At 60.0% G+C, this 23,057-nt stretch overlaps 1 protein-coding gene across 1 annotated transcript in view; it reads left to right on the forward strand.

Annotated features, from left to right (window-relative positions):
* Positions 1–23,057, forward strand: part of NCOR2 (nuclear receptor corepressor 2) — a 220,378-nt gene that overhangs the window by 170,123 nt on the left and 27,198 nt on the right. The window contains 9 exon segments of the mRNA XM_037816581.1: positions 5,204–5,351; positions 8,895–8,945; positions 10,070–10,685; positions 15,604–15,724; positions 16,596–16,767; positions 20,721–20,885; positions 21,855–21,994; positions 22,543–22,645; positions 22,837–22,941. Coding sequence (XP_037672509.1) covers positions 5,204–5,351; positions 8,895–8,945; positions 10,070–10,685; positions 15,604–15,724; positions 16,596–16,767; positions 20,721–20,885; positions 21,855–21,994; positions 22,543–22,645; positions 22,837–22,941 — 1,621 coding nt within the window.

The following is a 23,057-nucleotide window of genomic DNA, read 5'->3' on the forward strand; positions in this document are numbered from 1 at the left end:
GTGCCACTCTCTGTTCCAGGTGCACTGACCACACATCTGTGAACAGACAGGCCTCACACTCACGTTCTAATACCATGCAAGTTAACACACAATTTCAGATTGTGGTATGAACATAACATGTTACGTGAAAAAGGACATGGTAAGAAGTGACAGGTGGGTGGGTGGGCTGGGGTTTGGCTACCTGACTAATTTAGAGGGGGTAATCAGGGAAGACTTCTCAGAGGAGGTGGTATTTGAGCAGAGCCTGGAGGAAGTGAGTCATGGGGAGATCTGGGGTAAGGGGGTCCCAGGCACAGCCAATGCAAAGGGCCTGTTGCTGGTGCGGACTTAGTACGTTTGCACAAAGAGGCCAGTGTGGAGGACGCGGGTGGGGTCCAGGTCTGGAGCATACGGGGCTGCCTGGGAGCAGGGAGGACATGCAGGGGGTTATTCCAAGGGTCTTGGGACACCCCTCGAGGGTTTGAAGCAGGGGCTTCATGCCCTGCTGGGCAGATCCCATGAAGTGATACCTGAGAAACGCTCAGCCCACAGTAGGTACTCTGTGCCAGCCGTGGTTCTTAGTGGCAGTGCTGCTGGCGTCCCTCGTCCCGTGCCCACCTCCCATCACAGCTCTGTGCGGCCGCTGCTGGAGGGACGGGCTGTGGTTCCTGGACCGAGTCCCAGCCTCACCCACACCCCCCTGCTGGCCCTAACCGCCCCGAGGCCTCAGCCGCTGGATCTGGAGGCTTCCCTGGGAGACTGTGCGCCTCGGCCGTGCACGCGGGGGGCTCCGAGCGTTCCCCTGCTGGCCCACCCCCTGCCCGGCCACCTTCCCAGGTGCTTGCTAAAAATAGATTGGGGAAGAAGGGGCCCCTCAGCCGCACCCACAGGTCTCAAGCTGGGCTTTCCATCCCAGGAGAGGCCCCAGGGTGGGGCGGGCTGGGTGCCCCGGGACATTAGGCGAGCTGCCGTTCCCCTTTCCCTCCCGGTGTTCGGAGCGGCTGCCCTCAGAGGATCTCTGTTTGCTCCGGAAGAGGGTGGCACGGGAAGTAATCCCACCCCCAGGCTACAGCCATGGCTCGGGGACAGTGGCCACCATGAGCCTTGTCTCCTGTCCCCACGGTGAGGGGCCCGGGCTGAGCAGAGCCCACCTCGCATTTCGAGGTGATGGGGGAGCTTGCCCCAGAGAGTGGGCAGCCCCACGTTTTGATAACGGGTGGCTTTTTCTGGAAACATGGGGGTCTCTGGGGGAGGCAGCCTCACTGAGAGCTGTCGGCCCCTCTGAGAACCTTGTTAGTTCTACCTCCTTCCTTGGAGACCCCAGAGGGCTCAGCTGCAGCCCCTCCTGTCACACCAGCTGCATTGACAGGTGCCCTCTTGGAGTCCCCAGGGCTCCCCAGACACTGCCTCTGCACACACCCTGACTCTCCGCTCATGGCTGTGTGCAAGCCTGAGAAGGCCGTACCCGCCACTCAGCAAGTCGGTCAGTGGATGTGCTCCGAGCCTCTTTCCTGCTCTCCTGGGCAGACACCCAGTGAGAGAGAGACAGGAGACGCCAGGGGACAGCTCAAGGACTGTGCCAAGCTGGGGGCACGCACACCCGGCCCCAGGTGTCGAGTGGGTGCAGCAGGAAAGTGACGGGCTCGGAGGCTTGGGTCTCCTTTCTCGTCTGCAGACCCCGGGCCCTCGCTGGCTGGCTCGCACTCGCCGCGCCAACAGGCCTTTCCTGACCTCCTGCCCGGGGCCGCCTGCCACCCCCGCCCCGTTACCCTCCCTGGTCCCCTTCACAGCCCTGGTCACCACCTCACCGTCTTCAACTTTGTAAGAAACTGCCAGTGTCTTCCGAGAGGGCCAGCCGTTTTGTGTCCCACCAGCAATGCCCATGAGTTCCTGTTGCTGCACGTCCTCGTCAGCGCCGGGTGTTGCCGGGTTTTGGATTGTTGCCCTTCTCGTGGGAGTGAGTGGGGGGGCTCGCTGTTAATGTGCAGTTCCTGATGACATACCATGCTGAGCATCTTTTCATACGCTTATTCGCCATCTGTGTATCTTCTTTGGTTAGGTGTCTGTTTGGATCTTCTGCCCATTTTTAATATATGTATATAAACCTGAATGTGTATATATTTATTTAGAAAAGTTAAAGGTCTACAGAAAAATCATGCATAAAATGCAGCGTTCCCATGTACCCCCCCCCACACACACACACACACATCGTTTTCCCTTTGCTTTGGAGTGGTACATTTGTTACAATTTGTGAGGTAATATTATAATTGTCCTAAATCTTGAACAATCATATTTGTTATAGATGTGATACCTGGTTAACTTCAATAGCCTGCACAAACACTGCGGCCATATACCTCCTTCCCCCCACTTTTTGTTGTACTTATTACAGATTATATTTCTGTGCATTGTTTCTCTCAAACCATAGACCTGTTATTGCTTTTTATGCATTTGCATTATAGAACCTGGAAGAAGTAACCAGTGGAGTTACATACCAAAAAATACAATACAGTCGCCCTGGCATCTGTAATTACCCACCTGGCTACCTTTGTCGGGGGTCTTATTTCTTTATGCTGCTGTGAACCATATCTCATGTCCCTTCCTTTCAATGAGAAGCACTCCCCACAGCATTGCTTTTTTAGGGCAAATGTAGTGGCAGAGAACTTGTTAGCTTTTGTTTATCTGGGAATGTCTTAATCTATCCCTCATGTTTGAAAGACTGATTTTCAAAATTCCTGGTTGGCAGTTGTTTTCCTTCAGCGCTTTAAATATTTCATCCCGCTGCTCTCTTGCCTCCGTGGTTTCTGATGAGAAATTGGTGCTTAGTCTTATTTGAATTCCCTTGTATGTGACACGCCACTTTTCTCTTGCAGCTTTTAGAACGTTCTCCTTGTCCTTGGCATTTGATAGTTTGACTGTGTGTCTGGGCATCATTCTCTTCTAGTTTATCCTGTTTGGGGTTCGTTGGTCTTCTTGAATTTGCATATTCAGGTCTTTTGTTAAATTTGGGAAGTTCTCTGCAATTGTTTGTTTGACAACAGTTGATCCTTCTGCCCTTTCTCTCTTTCCTCTCCCTGTGGGACTCCTGTATGCATTTGTTGATATACTTGATGGTGTCCTACAGATCTGTTAGGCTCTGTTTGCTTTTTTGTTTTTTGTTTTTTCCTTTCTTTTTCTCTTTTAGCTTTTCAGCCTGAATCAATTGTCTTGTCTTCAAGTTCACTGGTTCCTTCTTCTGCCAGCTCCAATCTGCTGTTGAAACCCTCTAAGGAATTTTGTATTTCAGTTATTGTGGTCTTCAACTCCAGTATTTCTGTTTGGTACCTTTTCAAATTTTCTGTGTTTTTTCCTGAGATTTTTATATTGTTCATTAATAGTTTTCCTGATGCTCTTTAGTTCTTTCTCCGTGTTTTCTTTTATCTTCTTGACTTCATTGAAGATCATTTTTTAAAGTCTTTGTCCTGTATATTCAAAGTCTGGTCTTCTTTATTGATGGTTTCTGAATTTTTATCTTGTTCCTTTGGATGGCCCATCATTTCCTGTGTCTTTGTCTTGTTATATTTTGTTGCACATATACATTTTAATGTTTTGATGTATTAACTCTGGGATTTAATCCTTGAGCTGTCTGTTCTTTAAGTTTGTATCCAGTTAGCAATATGATAGCGATTTCCTTGAGTGCCAAGAGTGAACAAAAATAAAGAAACGAAAGCAAAAAATACCTTTCGCAGTCTTTGCAGATTGGCTCTGCCTTGGCTGGTGCTCTCCTGCAGAGTTCAGCCTTCCCATTGAGAAGATCAGCTCGGGATGAAAGTGAAGTGCAGGGCCCTCTGCCTTCTCTGAGCCTGTGGCTTCTCCTGGGCTTGCGCTCCCTTGAGGGCTGAGGAATTGGATGCCCCTTCTCCCTATGAACTAGATCCCACCTCCCCATTCTATTTTATGTCTTAAAGCAGATAATCCTTTGCTCCGGGCCACTCTGGCTTAACCGTTTCTTGCACTCCTTTAGCCTCCACACACTGCCTCTGCCTGCAGGGCTGGTTCTGGGCGGATGAGCCAGAAAGGGTTTCCTGATTCAGTCTTAGGTAGACTGGCCCTGACTGCAGGCCCCCAGTGTGCCTCCAGGGACCCCCGACGGGAGCGGAAGGAAGGCTGGTTCCACACCACGCCAGGGAGGGGTTGGGAGGGCCGACCAGGGTGCCACGCGTGCCTCCCACCAAGTTTAATGCAGCGTTTTCCTGGTCCGGTACTCATCTGGTAACTGCAACCATTTTACTGTTCTCTGGAGTTTGAGGAAGGTGGCGCTGCTGTTTTCACTAGTTCAGAGAATCTGTAGGGGGATGGCACCCTGGGGCGTCTCTCGCCACCATCTTGGTCCTGACTTCTGCCCGTTTTTTAATTAGGTTTGTTTGCTTTCTTATGTTGGGTTTTTAGATTTCTTTGTATATTTTGGATCCAAGTCCTTTATGAGGTAAGTGCTTTGCAAGTACTTTCTCCAAGGTTGTGGCTTGTGTTTGCAGCCCCATGACAGTGTCTTTTGCAGAGCAGAAGTTTTTAGCTTCAATGGAGTTCACTTTCTCAATTTTGTTTGCCATGGATTGTGCTTTTGGAATTGTGTGTAAGAAGTCATCGCCAAACTCCAAGCCACCAAAATTTCTTACTTCCTTGGAATTGATGTGTTTTTGCCAGTCTTCCTGTCTGGCAGCCCTTCGAAGGTGGGGGTTCTCGTCTGCCCTCACTGCTGGTCATTAGCAGCTGTGCAGGGTCTGGCACCCAGTAGGTACTTTGTAAAGAAGTGGGATGAAACGGGCTTCCCAAGGTAGCCTGGGCCCCAGACTCGATGGGGGCTGATGAGAACTGCAAGGAAAAGCTGCATTTGCCTGGCAGGTGTCCTGGAGCAGGTGGACTCTGCTTTGGCTGACAGAGTAGCTGCAGCAATCCTGGGGGACTTCCAGGCAGAGGCAGGTTCCCGCCTGTCCCAGACGGATGTCAGGATAAGCCAGGCAGGGCCCAGGGTGTATTTGGGACACGATGGACCAATAAAGCCCTTGATAAAAATAACCCCTGGCAAGTCTGGCCCCTGTGGGCACACGCACGCAAGGGAAGGTCGCCCTCAGGCCCACGTGGCCGGGATCGCTGTCCCTTGCAGCTGTGCCGAGACCTCAGGCACAGGGAGGCCCTAGGCTGACGGCCCGGGGCCGGGCCGTGACCCGCTGCTGTCCCTGTGCCCTAGGAGAAGGAGAGGAGCGCACGGAGGAAGAAGAAGAAAGCGCCGGCTGCAGCCAGTGAGGAGGCCGCCTTCCCGCCTGTGGTGGAGGACGAGGAGATGGAGGTGTCGGGCGTGAGTGGGAACGAGGAGGAGATGGTGGAGGAGGCCGAAGGTGAGGGTCAGCACGGACCGGCGGGACTGGGGGCCGGGGGGCTAGGGCGTGGTGGGGGCTGACTTCAGCGGCATCCTCTGCCCTCAGACACCCGGGTCCGTCTTCGCAGGGCCCTCGGCTGCCTTGGAGGTGAGAGCTCCCTTGGCACGGGCTCGCCCGGGATGATGATGACAGTAACAAGAACAGAAATGACTCGCTGCCCCGTGTCAGGCCCCCTTCCGAGCCCCCCATCTCGTCCCGTGCCCCTGACCCCCGTGAGTTCTGGCTTGTGCTTGGGCATGCCTCCTCAAAAGCCTGGCTGATGCTGCTTATCCTGCCCTCGCGTCCGGTTTCACATTTTAGAAGGAACTTTAATTTTGAAGATACTTTTTAACCAGAACTGCCTTCCAAGGTGACAGATAAAAATAGACTCAACCTGTTGGTTGGTAAATATTTCAAAGTTTAGTGATCACTTTTAGTGCCTCCTCTGACTCCTGGGTGTCCTAATTTGGCTGATAAATTATACAGTCACCTTAATCAATGTCCCTGTTTTAAATGTGAGGAAACTGACACTTGGAGCAGCTAAGTGTCTTGGCTCGGGACCTCCAGGCTTCTCGGAGGTGCATCGTCTTCACCCTTCCTAGGTGTTCCTAGATGTTCACCGTGTGAACACAGCTAGAGAGAGAGCGCCCAGCAGCGCTTTAAACTGCACGAGTTAAGCTCTGCCCATGACAGTGAGCGCAGGCTGGAGCTGGGGGACCAGGAGGGTTTTAACCACGCAAGGTTGTACCCTGAATTTTAGAGCCCCTCCACTGTGCGATAAGCCTGTTTGTAGACCCTGGAATTAGACTGAGGCTGCTCTTCTCCAGACCCTGTGCTTCTGACCACCAGTTAGTCCACCTTTGACCCCCACCCGCGCCTGTGCCTCCTTTTCCCTGTGAAAGATGAAGCTGGGTCTCGGCCTCCCCTCCCCATAGCATGATGTTCCCAGAGACCCCAAACCCTGTTTCTCTGAATGTCTCTGCCTCTGCTTCCTTTGTCTCCCTGGCCGGAGCAATTCCAGCTGAGCCCTCAGGTTTGTGGTAAATGGAACCTCTGTTTCCTCCGGCCACCTGTCAGGGCTCCCCCTCTGTCACCCCGTGTGCCTGTAGCACCTCATTTAAACTCCCCACCTTCTGCCCATGTGCTGAAGGAAGGCACAAGCTACTTCCCTGGTTCCGTAACCCAGGCCTGCAGATAAATACAAGCTCTACCAGCCTGCAGTTTAGCCACCAGCCTGAAGCCCACTTCCTGGCTGAAAAATGGGAAACCAGGCCGCTCCGTTACTGTACAGCTGCGGGTGGCTCTGGGGTGCCGCGTCTGTTCCTCACCAGCTCTGGGTTTTCCAGGCCAGGTCTGATGAAGGGCGGCTGGTGGGAGGAAGGAGCAGCCCATTCCCCTGCTTAGCTATCCTCCAGGCCACCTGTGTGGGCAGCGGGCGGGCTCGGCACGAAAATTAAAAGAATCCAGTCTTAAAACAAGAGCAGACACTTCCCAAAGGACTGTGTGGCAGTGAGCGCCCTGTCACTTTGTGGGGTTTCTCCGTCCCTTTCGGGGTGGGTGAGGGGCATTCTCTGCTGGGTTGGGGAGGGGTGGGCCTGGTGTGGCTGGGGGCCTCTGGTGTCCCGGTGGTCCTCCCTGGTGGCCCGGGCAGGTCGAGGACAGCAGTGTAGGAGATCCCACGCGCTCCTCCTGGCGCCCACCTCACAGCCCAGAGCGAGGGAGTCATTCACCTGGAGGGGCCCGGCTCCGAATAGCTTCGCTGGTCCAGCCGGCGTTTGCTGTATGACCCTGAACCCGTCCAACCATCTCTCTGTGCTCCGTGTTGCTTTTGCCCATTGATTGGGCGTGCCTTTTTCTGTGTCCCCAAATGCATGAGGTCAAGAAGCCTGGCTGTAGGACCCTGGTCCCATTCTGGGCAGAGGCCAGGTGGGCTCCCCTGACTCCCAGGGAGCTCCTGGCAGGCTGCCTGGAGGAGGAGAGGCCTGAGATGTTGTAGGGGCCTTCCTGGTGGTGGTGACTGTCCAGCGGGCGCGGGAGCTTGGTGGGCCGGGGCTGCGGTCAGGAGGAGTGAGAATGTGCTGATGGGATCCAGGACCTGGAGATGAGAGAGGAACCCCGACAGAACCTTCTGGTAGGCCTGGCCAGCCTCCAGCAGCAGCGCAGATCCCTTCGTGGGGACGGCAGCAAGCACCAGGATGGGGAGGAGCCCCCCGAGGGCAGGAGGAACCCACTGGGCACACAAGTGTATCTAGGAAGAATAGTCATGATGGCAGAGGCCATACACTGATCCCCTTATCTCCGCAGGAGTCCTGTGGGGTAGGTGCTGTCCTGACTCCCATTTTACAGAAAAGGAAACTGAGGCACAGAGGTTACTCAAGGCACCACGCTGGTCCAACTGGGGTGCAGGATTCTGACTCGGGAGCCCCGTGGGTGTACGGGAAGAGGAGGTGGCTTTTCGGGCCCCTCCCATGCGCCAGGCGCCATGCAGAGCCCTTTCTCCGTGTTCGGGAGCTGAGGTTGTGCAGGTGTGGACTCCCAGCCAGCAGTGTCAGCATTACTGGAGCATGTTAGAAATGCAGCTTCTTTGGCCCCAACCAGGACTCCTGAACTCTGCAGGCTTTGGGGCTGGGGCCCAGCGATCTGCTTTCCCAGCCCCCTGGGCGATCCTGGCCATGCTGCAGCAGGAGAGCCTCTGGGTAAACAAGCTCCCTGATGCTCTACAGCGAGGCCTTGGCTGCCCCTTCTGGTGAAGAAGAGACCGAGGCTCCTTGGCATGGGCCACTCCACACACCACTGTCAGGCTGGGTCTGAGGTGGGGAGTGGGGACTGGCATCACCCTCACCAGGCAGGGGCAGGATGCTGGGCTTACGGACACAGGCACTGGGTTCAAATCCTGGCCCTCCTCCCCCTGCTGTGTGGCCTCGGGCCAGTTACTTCCCCTTTCTGTGCCTCAGTTTCCGCTTCTGCAAAAGGGAGCTGGTAACTGTTCTGAGCCTCGCAGTCCCGGAGGGCTAAAGGGGTCATGTCTGTGAGGAGTTGGGCCTGGGACCCGACACCCCCAGCAGCCCCGTGTTGCTCTTGTTGGTATTATCTCTGGAAGAGGCAGCAGTCCCAGAGGCTCTCCCTCCAGCTTTGCCCACCCGAGGTCTGGGCCCGGGGACAGTGTGGGAGCCAAGAACCAGAGAAAACCAGTGTCTTGTTTGTCCAGGGTCACCCAGGAGTGGTCGAGCCTCACTCTCGCCTGAAATAACTCCTTTATTGGCTGGTTGTGGACAGCCCAGTGGCAGGCCTGCCTGGGGTGCTGTGTCCCACGCCCAGTTGTCGAGAACCACAGAGCCTGGAGGGAGAGGGCCGTTGGACAGGGTGGGCGGCATGGCCAGCAGAGGCTCCTGGGTGCCCCTCTGCTGCCTGCTGAGCTCCAGGCCTCTCTGCCACCCGCATCTTGGCCACACCGGCCTCCTCCCCCACTCCCCTGCTTCTTGCCACCACCTGGCTTCTAACTTTTCTCTAACTTCCTTCCAGCCGTACGTGCCTCTGGGAATGAGGTGCTCAGAGGGGAGTGCGGTGCCCCAGGTACGGATGTGGCCAGCTGGCCTGGGGGTGGGGGGTCCAGGCTGGGGAGGGCACCCCAAGGCTCCTGTCCTCCATGAGGGGCCTCCCTTCCTGAGCATGCCACTGCCTGCGAGGGCCACTGCTGGTTCTGCCACCTCCGCCTCTGACACCCCTCTGCAGCTCAGTGTCTGTTCCCCATGCTGTTCCCCATGCTGATCCCGGGCTCGCTCCTGCAGATCGGTGTGCCCAGCCAGACTGTTGGGTTGATTTTCACTAGTGTTTCCACCCATGACTCTTAGCTGGTTTAATTTCCGGAACAGCAAGTGCAGAGATTGTTGAGTGCTCCCATTTTAGGCAAAATAGGGGAAATTGAGACAGAAAGAGGTTACCAAGAGTGTTGTCAGGGCTGAAGAGCCAGGGCTGGTGCCCAGGTCCCCTGCCCTCCATCCGTGCACACAGCCACCCTGGCATCGGGCAGCACTTTGCACGCACCTGCCGTGGACCAGTGCTCCGAGCCCGAGGAGGGCACAGGCTGTGCCCTTTCCCATGGCTGCCTCTTGCCCGCTGGGCCATTTGATGTCGTCGCCTCCTGGTGCCAGGGGGGACGGTGATGAGAGCAAGGAGGCGCAGGCCTTCCCTCCGTGCCGGCACCCCCACTGCCTCGTGCAGCCCTGCACACTTGGAGCTCTTCTCCCCATTACCCATTCGGGGAGAACAGGGCCCCACGTCGCCTCTGTTCCCATGGCTGTGCAGCCCGCGAGGGGCAGAAACAGAGTGGGCGCTTGGATGGGAACGAGGCCTTTGCCCATAGCCCTCGCCGGCCACCCACATCCCCGGGGCCGGGTGTAAACAAGGCAGCCGGACTCCAGGGTTCCCGCAGGGAGAAGTGGCTGCGAAAGCACAGGAAGTGGGCTGAGGGCTGGGCCTCAGGGCTGGGGCAGCGGGCAGGGGCTTCCCAGGCAGGTGGGAGCGTCGGGGCTCTCCTGGCATTAGACAAGGGAGCCGCTGCCGGCCTGAGCTCCTGCCCGGGCTCCTGGGAGGCCTGGGCCCTGCTGAGGGGCCAGGCCTGCCCCCCGCTCCTGCAGCACCCAGCCCTGCCGGGCTGCCCTGTCTCCTCTCAGCCCGTCCTCGCTCTCTTTCCGCAGCCGCTGTCAACAACAGCTCCGACACGGAGAGCATCCCCTCCCCCCGCACCGAGGCCGCCAAGGACCCCGGGCCGAATGGGACCAAGCCCCCACCCACGCTGGGCGCCGATGGGCCGCCCCCTGAGCCGCCCAGCCCACCGCCAGAGGACACCCCGGCCCCCACTGAGCCCACCCCAGCCCCCGATGCTGCCGGCCCGCCCACGCCCCCACCAGCGTCCCCATCACCCGCTGCCCCCGCTCCCGTGGCCCCCAAGGAGGAGAAGGAGGATGAGGCTGCAGGGGCCCCCCCAGCCGAGGAGGGGGAGGAGCAGAAGCCCCCCATGGCGGAAGAGCTGGCAGCGGACGTGGGGAAGACGGAAGACCCCGGAGAGGCACCCAGGGAAGAGCCTGTTGTGAAGAGCGAGTGCGAGGAGGTGGCGCTGGACGAGGCCGGGGGCACAGAGGCTGGTGTGGAGGCCGCGCCCGAGGGGCCTGTCAAGGTGGAGAAGAAGGAGGGCGCTGGCATGGGCAGCAAACCCGCCACGGCCAAGGGCTCGGGCGCCCCCCAGGACAGCGACTCCAGTGCTACCTGCAGTGCAGACGAGGTGGACGAGCCCGACGGGACCGAGAAGAACAGGTGAGCAGGGCGCCCGGGTGGCACAGGCTGTGGGGAGTGGTGCCAGGGGAGGCTGTGGCTTCTTGTGTATGAACACCAAGTGTGTACCAAGATAGCAGCCAAATAAAATAGCCGACTCTCGGCCTGCCCACGGGAGCCCCCGGCCTAGTCGGGCAGCAAGCACTCAGCAGTCAGGAGGTCCGGAGCCCCGCGTCGGGGAAGGGGCACTGAGGCGGGCTCCAGGGAGCGGAGGGGTGGAGAAGGAGGCAGCCGTGCCGGGGTCTAGGGGAGGGTGTGCAAAGGCCCGGGGCAGGAGTGGGCTCACTGCGATTCAAGAACTGACAGCGGCGCGAGCGAGTGGAGGGGCGGGGGGAGGTGGGGGTGCGAGGTGAGCTGGGCCTGGCCCCCTGGGTCCTCGCCAGCACTTGGAGGGGTGGTGGCTGCAGTGTCAGTCTCAGAGCAAGACCTGGAACTTCCTGCCTCAGAGACGAAGATGGGATTGGCTCTGAAACTGTCCGTCGGCCCGTGTGGGGTGGAGCTCAGGGGCCAGGAGAGGCAGCAGGAGGCCGGGTGATGGTGGAGCCGGCTCAGGGTGGTGCAGTGCAGAGAGAGAAAAGCAGACAGACTGGGGAGATTCAGGGCACTTCCTGTTCCCTCCGCCGAGGGCCCGCCCCGGCCCCCAGGCCCACGTGGGAGGAGGCCCTCCTTGAGTTTTCTCCAAGCTGGGGTGGCCTGGGCGCCCGTGTTTCTGAGCTCTGCCCCTCCCCTCTCTTAGCTTGTCTTTTGCTCCTTTGCCCCCCTCCGCCCACACACCTCAGCCCTGGGACCTGGATTTTAACCACTGTCAGCACAGATGCTTCCGGAACCTGATGCCCTTGCCGAGAACAAAAGTACACACGCCCGTCAGGGCCGTGCCCGGGCAGCCCGCTCACATCTGGACGCGGGAGGGATTGTTTCCTGGTGAGGCAGGCGGGTCATTTTTGTTTTGACTGAAAACAGTGTGGTCTGTTTTTTCTCCTCGCGGCTCTTGGAAAAGTTCAGGGTGGAGAAAAAGGAAGGAAAATCTGACCTTCAGATCCAGTGGGTTCACAGGGAGCCCTTTCCTTTGTCCCGTGATTCCTTTGGGGCTTTTTGAAATAGCCAGTTCCGGGAGAGTTAATGTGAAAATTGGGTTCATTCTGATCTTGGGTCTCCGTGTTCTACAAAAGGTGGCAAGTCCCATGGTCCTCTGCGTTCTGAGTCAGGGGGCCCCAGGGGTGCCGCTGCCGGGGGCCATGCCCTGTTTTTATGGGAGAAGCAGCCGGCCTGGTGGTGGCCCTTTGATAGGGAAAGACCTGCCAGCAGGTTTCAGAGGACGCGGAGTCCCGAGCTCCCTGCCCGACGGGCAGCTGGGAAAACAGTGCTCATGGCTTGGCTCGGCCCACAGGGGAGGGCGGGCAGCCCGGGGCTGGCTCATCTGCTCTCCCTTAGCCCCGGATGCTAGAGTCAGGGCAGGGAGGCGCTGCTTCCCCACCGCTGGCTGCAGGGACACTGTCGTGGAAGTACGTGTTTCTGCCTTAGCGAGGAGCTGCTGAGCTCATGGGGTGGCCTCTGAGAGCCTGTCTAGGCTGCAGAGCTGGGAGGCTGGGCCTGAAATCTGGCAGCCCCCCAACCCTGATGGCAGCCCCCCACCTTCTTCCCTGACAGCCCCACTCAGGGACACATCCTTCCCTCCCCTAGCTGGGCCTGGCTTCTGTCCACCCCTCTTGCCTCAGTGTCCAGTATTTTGCCCTTGGGGAGCCGGAGCGCTGGGCTGGGAGTCAGGACACCTGGTTGGCCACACCCTCGGTGGCCAGGGCCGGCTCCCCGCCCTCTGGCCGGCCTGCTGACCTCCTCCTCCTGGCCATGGGCCCAGCACCCTCCCTCTCCCGCCATGACTGCGCAGGGCTGGGCGGGCGCCGGAGGACAGGCGAGCTGTGTCAGCGCCCGCCCGGGCAGCTGGGGCCTCCTGGGCCGGGACAGGTGGGCCTCCGGGCTCCCCTGGGTCCTGGCCACCTGCCCTCTGTCCCGTTCCTGCCGTTCAGTCCCAGCAGTGGCCGCTCGATGGCTCAGGGTAGACGCAAGGTGACTCTTGTCCTGGCCCTGCCCGGGTCCGGACGACTGAGGAGAGAAAAATCTCCTTTTGCTCTGCAGCACTTTCTGCCAGGCAGCCCCACCCAAGAGCGCTCTTGGCTGACGACCAGGGATCGCGGCTGTGCTTGCAAAGTGCCGAGCCTGCCTGCCCTCCCGACCTTCCCTGCTCTGTTTCCCAGAGAAGGTGCCTGGTGCTTTCCGGCAGAGTCGGGAGGGGACGTCCCACCCCCGAGCCTCAGTGTCTTGTGTCTGCGGGATGGGGGCTGGGTGTGGAGTCTCCGCTTAGCTTCTTATCGTGGGAGAGACAGAGTTAATACCCACAAATGCCGCCTGAGCCAGGCGCAGCAGACGCTCAGCGGACGCTTTGCTGCCTTGTCTTCGCTTCAGGACCCCCCAGAGGGCCCTCTGAGAGGGGAAATGGTGCAGGTGGACAAGGCCCTGGCTCGGGGTGCTAGTTTCTGGTGAGACCAGCTGATAGGAAAGCGGGAGGTCAGGAAGTGAAGCGATGGCTTGTGTGATAGGCAGACGGTGAAGATCTTAGGGGCTGGGGATGGAGAGAGGACGGGGCAGACGGTGGGGGGGTGGTTGCTGCTTCCTCTCTGAGCAGGTGACATCGGAGGGAGACTGGAGCCTTGCTGGAGGCCTGGGAGAGAAAGCCGGCCAGGCCAAGGGCACAGGCTCTGGGGCCGCTTGGGCACGATGGTGTCCACTGGGCAGCAACAAGGCCCGTGGTGGAGCTGGCTAACCCAGCCACCCAGAGCCTTGCGGGCCAGGATTTGATCCAGGGGGAACTGGGAAGCTGGAGGAGAGACACCCCGTGTCCGTGTAGATGCTGCTTCCTGGTCCAGCCCCGAGGCTGGCATGCGCAGGGCAGCTGAGGTACAGCAGCGCGGTCAGCGGGGCTGGGCCTGATTTCTGCTCCACAGGCCCCGGCTCTGCACTGCCCTCCCTGCATAATGAAGTCGTGTCGACACCCAATGGCAGCCGCTGTTCTTAGTCCCGCATGTTTGTTCCCTGTGTTGGACCCAGACTTCTGCCCTCCTGGGAAGCGGCTGTTTTCAGCTCCATTTCTCAGATGCGGAGACTGAGGCCCAGGGGTGAAGTCACTGCCAGAGGCGGGACTTGGACCCGCAGCCCGAGCTCAGACCCGCAGCCCGAGCTCTGACCCGTGGCCTGGGCAGGGCTTGGCTTCTCCCAGGCCCTCCTGGGTCCCAGCCGCAGTGCCAGGCCCCACGCGCCCGGGCCCTGCCCCACCTCCTGCCAGGAAAATAGGAGCCACTGTTTCCCAGCACACAAAGGAGGGACGGCAGAGGGAGGGCCGTGCCAGCGAGGACGGCTGGTGGAGGCGAACTCACCACCGCAGCCGCCGCGACGAGGGGTTCGGGAGGGCCAGGCGGGCAGCCAGCTGCCCCCTTGCCCCCCTGCCCGCCTTCCCCCCTCCTGTGGGGCTGGCGCTCCGTCTCGGGGCTCAGGGCCCGCAGGCTCCTCAGGGATTTGAGCTGGGCCCAGGAGAGCTCTCGTAAACTGTGAAGTGCTTCACCCACGCCTGCTGCCCCCACCCTCACAGCTGCTGCCTCACTGAGGGAAGGGGCTGAGCCTCTGCATACAGCCCCCAGGTGGTGCCCACCCACGTCCCCTGCCCATCTGACTGCCCCATGCAGGGAAACTGAGGCACAAGACAGGACAGGCCCTGCCCATGGAAGGCCCGAGTTCACTGACAATGTGAGCGCGAGACAGACGCCGCATTTTATACGTGTTGTAAAAATGTTTCCTACGTGCCCTAAATTATATTTCTACGAAGACAAACGTTTGTGTTTTAATCTTAAAATATTTCAAACAAAATATTTTTATATTTTATAGTTACATAAAATGTTACAAGTTATATCACTTTACTCTTTTAAAAAAATGCAGGTAATACGTCAACCCTTGAATTCATGGCCTGCATGTAGCCTGTTTATCTTATTTTGCCACAACTCTATTGAAACGTAACTCGCATACCACACAGTTCACACGCTGAAGTGTACAATTCAGCGGTTTTTACTGCATTCAGTGTTGCACAACCATCACCACTGTAATTCCAGAATATTTTCATCACCGAAAAGAGAAATCCTATTCCCATTTGCGGTCACTCCCCCCACCCTAGACAACCGCTGATGTACATCCTGTCTGTCTGTCTCTTCTGGATGTTTCTGGTGCGTGGAATCAAGTGGTATCTGGCCTTTTGGGTCTGGCGTCTTGCACGAGGCGTCCTGTTCTCTGGTTGTTCCGTGTTGTAGCATGTATCGAACTTGGTTCCTTTTGATGGCTGGAGCAGATGCTGTTGTATGGGTGGACCATGGTTTGTTCGTCCTTTCGGCTGTTGACAGACCCTCAGGTCGTTTCTTTTGGCTCTTGTGGGTGATGCCGCTGTGGACGTTGGATACAAGCATCTGTCCGAGCCCCTGCTCTTGGTTCTCTTGGGTGTATGCCTAGGAGTGCGACTGCCAGGACATATGGCACTTCCTTCCTAAACTTTTCGAGGAAGCCGCGCTGCAGTTGCACCACCTTCTGGTTAGTTCTTTGGCTTCTCTGCAGCTGCCAGAGGGCCGTACGTGGTGTAGGCCCCGAGTCTGGGCTTATCTAGGCCTGCAGGCCTCTGGCTGTGCCCAGACTCCTAGCCCCTATGGGACGGGGAGGTCCCCGACAGGCCCGGCAGGCCGCACGTTGGGAGGCGTAGCTGCCCCTTCCCCTTGGGAGACCCAGCTGGCAGCGACTGTGTGACCCGGGTCCTCCGCCGCCCTTCTCACAGCTTCTCTGGCAGCCATCCTGGTGCTTTCCTCCCTCCCAGGCTGCCGTCCCCACGGCCCAGCCTCCTCGCCCCGACGGGCGACGCCAGGGCCGGCGCCTTGCCCCAGAAGCCTTTGGACCTGAAGCAGCTGAAACAGCGAGCGGCTGCCATCCCCCCCATCGTAAGTGACCTCCGCGGAGCGGGGAAACAGCCCCCCGTCCTCCCTGACCGCCGCTTCCTGTTCCCCGAGAAAGTAAATCTGGCCGAGCGTCTGGCCCGGGCCCCGGGCGCGCAGCTTGGGGTGGACGGGGCCCGACACCTGCGGACTCGCCCCCCACCCCCTCGTTTCCTGGAGAAATCCCCCCGAGGTGAGGCGGGAAGAGCTGGAGGCGCGGCTGCTGGGCGGCCTGCTGGGTGGGGCGCTGGCCGCAGGCCGGGAGCTTGCAGGCTGCGAGCCCCTCCCTTCCGCCCTCCTGGGCCCCGCCCTGGGGGTCCCCCAGGCTTTCCTGAGCCCCCCAGGCCAGGCCCTGCACCGGGGGGAGGCAGGAGCCCCCAGCTGGAAACAATTTGGTGGGGGGCGGCGGGTGCAGTCCACCAGACTTGGTCTCTGCCCACCAAAGTAACCCACCGCCACCCCCACCCCAGAGGATTCTCCCGACAGGCTGAGCCCCGTGGTGCTGCCCCCTCCTCTGGCCTCTCTGCCGGGTGAGGCTGCACTTCCCTGATGCGGCTGGGACCTCCGGGCTAAAAAATCACATGATGAGGCTGCGGTGTTGCTCGGGTTTTTGAGCCCCCTGAGGCTGGGCACAGGCTCGTTTCTCAATCCCCACTTCTCTGAGGGCTTTGGGGTACTGGGAAGGAGCCAGGTGGAAGGGGTAACGGGAGCACCAGGCAGCAGGGATGGGTCCCCCTTTTGAGGCCATCCCATCCATCCTGCCTGGTGACCTTGGGCACATCACTGCCTCTTCTGGCCTTATTTTCCAGGCTCGTCCCCCGTGGGGGGCACGGAAGGCTCTCCCTGAGCTCTCTGCCTCTCCCTGCTTCCTTGCCAGGTCACCAAAGTCCATGAGCCTCCCCGGGAGGACACAGCGCCCCCAAAGCCAGCTCCCCCTGCCCCGCTACCGCTGCAGCACTTGCAGCCGCCAGAGAGCGACACCCCCCAGCAGCCCAGCAGCAGCCCTCAGAGCAAAAGCCGGAGCCCCGGGCTTCCCACTGAGAAGGAGGGTAAGTCTATGCCCCCGGCTGAGGGGGTCTCGGGGAGAGGGAGGCCCACGGGAGAGGATAAGGATATGTAGTGCTGAGAGCGGCTGTTACAGACTCCAAGTCTGCATTGCAGGGCAGGTAAGGTGACCCACCTGTGAGCAAAACAGGTAAGGCAATAGGGAATGGTGGGGTCTATGGTAAAGTGGAGAACTCTAGTTCTTTCTGAAGTGGGCAGCATGTCAGTCTGAGAATTGCCACATGAGAATACAGGCTTGGCGTTGTTCTCCAGAGAAGACAGAAATCCGTCTTGTCATGTGAACTCTCCCAGTTTTCAGCATTGGTAGGTTTTTTCCAAAATTTTCAGACACATCATGTGTACACATAAACTTGCTGGCAACCCAGTCTCTGCCTTGGTGTGATTCAGTCCACACTGAGCATCTAGAGCCCCGGGACCGCCCCAGGCGAGCGCCCAGCTTGCAGCAACCCTGGGGCCAGGGCTGGAGGCACTTCCCCTGCCGCTCTCATCTTGACTTTGTCACCAGGGTCACCAGGTTCACTGGAGGGCCAGTGGGGTGATTCCCCGAGCAGCTGTGTTAGCACAACTGCCTGGAGCCTATCGCATTGTCCCACGTGAAGCTCAAGGTCAGGAGAGAGGCTGGGCGTAGCCTCCTGGTCTCTGGATCTCTTCTCGGCCCCATTGGACCCAGGAGGTGCCAAGTGTGTGTCCCCAAAGAGGCCCCCTTCCCGGCTCAGCCTGGCACGCAAAGGGTGCTGTTGGCACTTTGCAGGTGTGGGTGGCTGATCCCCAGGGGATCCCCTCATGGCTGTTCCCAGGCTCTTGCTGGCTGCTCTAGGGGTCTGGCCACCCCGACCAGTGGTTAGCAGTCCCACCCTTTCCCCAGGACAGGCTCAGGCAGCCATTGCTGCCGCCAGTGGCCCCTGCCTCGGTTTCTGCCTCACTCCTCCCGAAGGGTGGGCTGGCCTGTGGCCACAGGCTTCTCCTGAGGAGGGTGGCGCCACGTGTCCATTTGGGGACAAAGAGCAAGGCTGTCCCTGAAGCAGGAAGGCTCCACACTTCCCACAAGTGCCACAGGCCTGTCAGATGTCGCCTATCTAATCAGCCAGCCTGGCCTGGCTCCCCGCTGCGGCCTTTCATCTGCCGCAGGAAGTCTGGAGGGCAACCCAGCGAGCGGGCGGCTCTCCTGGCCAGCGCCCAGAGCCATCTCGAGGCCACCAGGCCAGGGTATTCCTTGAACACCTACCTCTGCCAGGCACTGTTAAGCAATGGGCATTCGAGGCAAAGCCCCTGCTCTGCGGGGCTGTTTGCACGAGTGAGAAACTCGTCCAACAAGTGAGGATTCTGGGCAGGGGCCGTGGCACGTGCAGAGGCTCCAAGGAGGAGCAAACTTGTGTTTCAAGAACAGCCAGGAGGCTGCTGTAGCCAGGGGAAATGCATGCGAAAGGGGGGTGGACAGGAGGTCAGAGAGGGAAGGGAGGGGTGGCAGGTGGTGCAGGGCCCCGCAGGCCACAGCAAAGAGTGGCTTTTGTCTCCGATGCAGTGGAAGCCACTGGAGGGATTTTAAGTGTGTTATGTCAGGGCCTTGGAGTGATCTCTCTCTAGCCACTATTGAGAAAGAGCCCTAAGGAGTCAAAGTCAGAGGCAAGTGGCCACTGGGAGGCCACAGGACTGCCCCAGGTGACTGAGGGGGCGGCGGAGGGTGGGGCAGTGGTTTGGGAGCAGGGCCGATGGCCTGTTGCCTGACTGGGTGCGGGGGTGAGGCCTGGGACCTGGCTCCCCTGGCCAGGGCAGGCACGCCGGGCGAGGGTGCAGTGAGACCCAGCCTGGCTCTGGAAGGACGTCACGGCTTCGGGCTCTGCCCCTGTAGGGAATCGCGTGTCCGGGTATCAATTCCGACCAGGGCTGGGTGCACCTGGGGGGAGCCGGGCGCCAACCGGGGCCAGCTGGGGCAAGTCCTGGCACTCCTGTCCCGGGAGAGTCAGCCACCGGCCGGTGCTTTTGGAGTCTGGCGTCAGACCCGTTTCCAAGGCTTGGAGCTATCCTGCTGCCTGGAGTGGCTCCCCTGAGACGGTGCACCCTGCAGGAGGCTCCACGTCTCTCGCCATCTGGGTGGCCATCTGGGTGCCGCTCAGCAACCTTGGGAGGTGTCGACGGGTGGGAGGGAGCCTGACAGCCTGCTCGGCCTCTCTGGTCTCTCAGGAAGCAGCCCGAGGCCCCAGATGAAGATGCAGGCTGTGCAGGCTCCCTGTGGCTGGACCTGGGGTGGAGAATACAGCCGAGGCACACACGGGGTTGTGGCAGCCCGTGACCACGCTCCAGGGCATTTGCAGAATTTCCCAGCCCGAGGCGGGCAGTGTATGGGCACGTCTCCTGGCTGCAGGCTGAGCGTGAGGGTGCCACCTCGAGCTATTCCCTGAGGTGCCGATCACCCCTCGCCTGCTCCCAACCTCACCAGGCACCAGTTTGGGAGCGCTCAGTCTCTCCCAGGAGGGAGCTGGCAGCACCTGCAGCCCTGCTTCCACCTGCTGGGCCCACTCATGCCACACTCTCCTGGGCCTTCAGAATCTTTCTCCGTCACCTGAGGTGGTCCAGGGGCTGACACCTGGCTGCTGTGCCTGTTCCAGGGGCCAGAGGGCTCTCTTGTCCCCGAGTTCGGGTCCCTCTTGGCCAACCTCTCAGCTAGTGATGATCCCAGAGATCGGTCCTCTGGGAGGGAGAGGGTTTGGCACTTCAAAGCCTGGCAGGAGGTCACCACAGACAGACCTGAGCTCCGGGGCCCTTGGCTGTGTCCACGGGGTGCCCCCGGCCTGAGAACTGAGGGCCTGTCCTTGGCCTCTCTTTCCTCGAGGCTGCAGTTTGCAGGGGGATGGCTGGGATTCACATCACACCTGGGCATCCCTGCCTCGGTGTCCCCATCATAAAATAGAGACCATCATAGTGAGTTCCTCGCATGGTGCCGTGAGGATAAACGAGTCGATACGCAGAGAGCCCTCAGGTTCGTGCTGGCCTGGGGTGGCCCCGCCGAGGCCCTCTCTCTGTCACCATCCTGTCGGCCTTCGCAGAAGCTGGGACCGGGCTGTGAAGGGCTCAGATCCCTGGCTTGGCCACATACTTGCTGGTGGCCTTGGATGAGTCCCTCACTGTGTCTGTGCCTTGGTGTCCCCCTCTGTAAAATGGGTCTGGGAAGAGTCTCTTTCTTCCACACTTGTTGGGAGGCTCGTTGAGGACACGCTGGTGGAAAGCTTCCCGCAGACCTGGCATGTGGGCCTTGCTCACCAGAGTCGCCGTGGTGGAGGCTGCCAGGAATGTCTGGGTTCAGGGCGCCCTGCCTTGGGGGACCTGGGCTCTTAGCCACCCCCACTCCTTCAGCACATATGTCCCTTCCTGACTTCCTCAATTTGTTGTCTCGAGCAAGCCTTGCCTGTCGAGGGCCAGATAGTCAGCTTTGTAGGCTTTGTGAGCCAGACACTCTGTTGCAACCCCTCAGCTCTGCCACCACGGAGAGGAAGTACGTGGACAGACCCGAGTCTGACCGGAAAAACAGTGTTTCCGAGAGCAAGCAGCAGCTCCATGTGCTGTGGTTTGCTGCCTCCTGATTTAGAGGTTTCTCGAGGGCGCCTGGCTCGCCTGGCACTGGGCCTGGGGGGTTATGAGAGCCAGAGGGACCTGCCCTTGTCCCCACAGGCTCCCTGGGGTGTCAGGCAGCTGGGAGCCCCCAGCCCACTGCCCGTGCTGAGGAGAAAATCCCGGGGCACATCGCACTGCCCAGGCAGGCAGGCTCGGCGGGGTTCCTGAAAGAGGCTGGGCCATCCAGACCCCCATTGTTGAGGGCCAGGACCCCTACCCCTGCCCAAGGCCTGCGCCATGAGCGTGAGGAGGGTGCGGGCAGCCAGGACAGGCGGGGTTCCCTGAGGGCAGCTGAGCACGGCCTGATCGCCCCGTCTTGTACCCTCAGCAGAGAAGCCCATATTCCTCCCAGCGTTCACGGCTGAGGGCCAGAAGCTGCCCGCGGAGCCCCCATGCTGGACGGCAGGCCTGCCCTTCCCCACACCCCCCCGCGAGGTGATCAAAGCCTCCCCTCATGCCCCAGACCCCTCGGCCTTCTCCTACGCCCCACCTGGTGAGTAGCTTGGCCTGGGGTCTCAGGCCACTATCCGGCACCAACTGCACTGGCTCAGCACTGTGGGGGCTGGAGGGTCATCGTGGCTGGTGGGACTTGGAGGGAGGCTTGCGCTGGCTGGTACAGGGAAGGGGGAGATCTGTTGAGCTTCTGGAGAATCTGCAGGGCTGGAATTGAAGCAGCTGGCAGTAGGGAACCACAGGAGGTGCTTGAGCTGGCGAGGAGCAGCCTTCGAGTGTGGCCACTGCTCTCCACTAATGCCTCAGAGTTAGAGAATGGACAGACGGAGAGGGAAGTCTGGGGCGGACAGGAGCGGGCTGCGAGGCTGGGTTTGAGTTCCTTTCCTGCTGGGCCTCGCTAGCAGTAGACACCGCATGGCCAGGGTGCTGCTGCCGGCTGGGATGCTGGCCGAGGCTTTCCCAGGGTGAACTGGCCTGATGGGTCGTGGGTGAAGTGAGCCAGGAGCAGAGCAGAGAAGAGGACGTGCCAAGCGGAGGGAGCCTCACATGCAAAGGTTGAGAAGCAGGAAAGAGCAGCAGAAGCTCGAGAATCTGAGTCAGGCTGCCACGGAGGAAGCTTGGGGCTCAGAGACACTGGGGAGACTGGCAGGACCCAGAACCTGAAAGCCATGCCGGTGGTTAAGATTTTACCTGCAGCCAGTGGGAGTCATAGAAGGTTTATACCAGGGGATGCTGGAAACCAGTGGACTTTTAAGAAGATCCCTTTGGTTCCTGTGAAGGAAATGGGTAGGATGGGGATACAGTGGGAACAGGGAGCTCAGTTAGGGGTCTGGGCGGGGGTGTGGTATGGGGGGCCTCCCTGGGGAAGTGGTGCTTGAGTGCAGAGCCCCGAGGGGCCACATAGGGGTGTGTGTGGCCGGGGAGCAGAGCTGCGCTGGTGGGGACGGGGGTTGTCCAGCAGGGGCCTGACTTCCCCGAGCCCCGTGACAGACAGATCTGTCCCGTCCAGGTCAGCCGCTGCCCCTGGGCCTCCATGACAGTGCCCGGCCCGGCCCGCCGCGCCCACCCACCATCTCCAACCCGCCACCCCTCATCTCTTCCACCAAGCACCCCAGCATCCTCGAGAGGCCCCTGGGTGCCATCTCCCAGGTGAGGCACGGGGGGCAGCCCCCCACGACTGGCTGTGCTTCCGGGGGACCAGGGAACAGGCTCCTTTTCTTTCAAGGCCTCGATCTTCCCGTCTGTAAAGTGGGGGCAGTAGGCTGTAGGACAAAGGAGGTCTGGGTGGGGTCCAGTTTCTTGGGGGGCCGAGTCGTCCCCATTCACAGCAGAGCTATGGGGCCATCTGGAGCCAGACTGGGTGGCCTTGGGCAAATGACTTAGCTTCTGTGTGCCTCGGTTTCCCTGCCCGTGGAATCCGCTTGCACGGGTGCGCCCGGTCCCTGCCCCGCCCTGTGGCGCTTTGCCCCGATCCTCTCCTGTGTGCTGTGCATGTATAGCACACGAGGCAGCGTTCCCACTTCCCAGGTGAGGGGCTGACTTGTCTGAGGTCCCCAGGGCTGGGATTCAAGCCTGCAGTCTCTCCGAGCTGGGTGCAGTCCTAAGGGCCCGCTCCCCTCCGAGGGCACTCTGGCCGAGGCACGTGGTGGAGGGACGCTGTGGGGGGCCACTAGTGACCCCACAACCTGTCTCCTCAGGGAGTGTCGATGCAGCTCCACATCCCCTACTCAGAGCACGCCAAGGCCCCTGTGGGCCCCATCACCCTGGGGCTGCCCCTCAGCATGGACCCCAAGAAGTTGGGTAAGGCTCCTGGGCCCGCCCACCCTACCTGGGTGCCCAAGTCGGGGTAGCAGCTGGGAGAGCCCCTGGCAGTCTCGGCCTGAGTGGAGTGGGGGAGGCCTTCCACATGCCCTGGGAGGGAAGGGGCTGGGGGCTAGCCCTCCATGTCCCAGCCCCAGCGGCAAGCAGCTCACCCCTCTCGCCCTCCCCAGCACCCTTCAGTGGAGTGAAGCAGGAGCAGCTGTCCCCGCGGGGCCAGGCAGGGCCCCCAGAGAGCCTGGGGGTGCCCAGCGTCCAGGAGACATCGGTGCTGAGAGGTGAGGGCCAGGGGGTGGGTGCTGGGCTGGAATCTGCTCTCCAGCCCCCAGGAGGGGCCAGGCTGGAACAGGACTCCCCAAAGACCCTTATCCAGAACCTCCTGAGAAGTTGCAGG

The sequence above is a fragment of the Choloepus didactylus genome, chromosome 23, assembly GCF_015220235.1.
Source record: "Choloepus didactylus isolate mChoDid1 chromosome 23, mChoDid1.pri, whole genome shotgun sequence".
In the NCBI taxonomy this organism is placed as follows: Eukaryota; Metazoa; Chordata; class Mammalia; order Pilosa; family Megalonychidae; genus Choloepus; species Choloepus didactylus.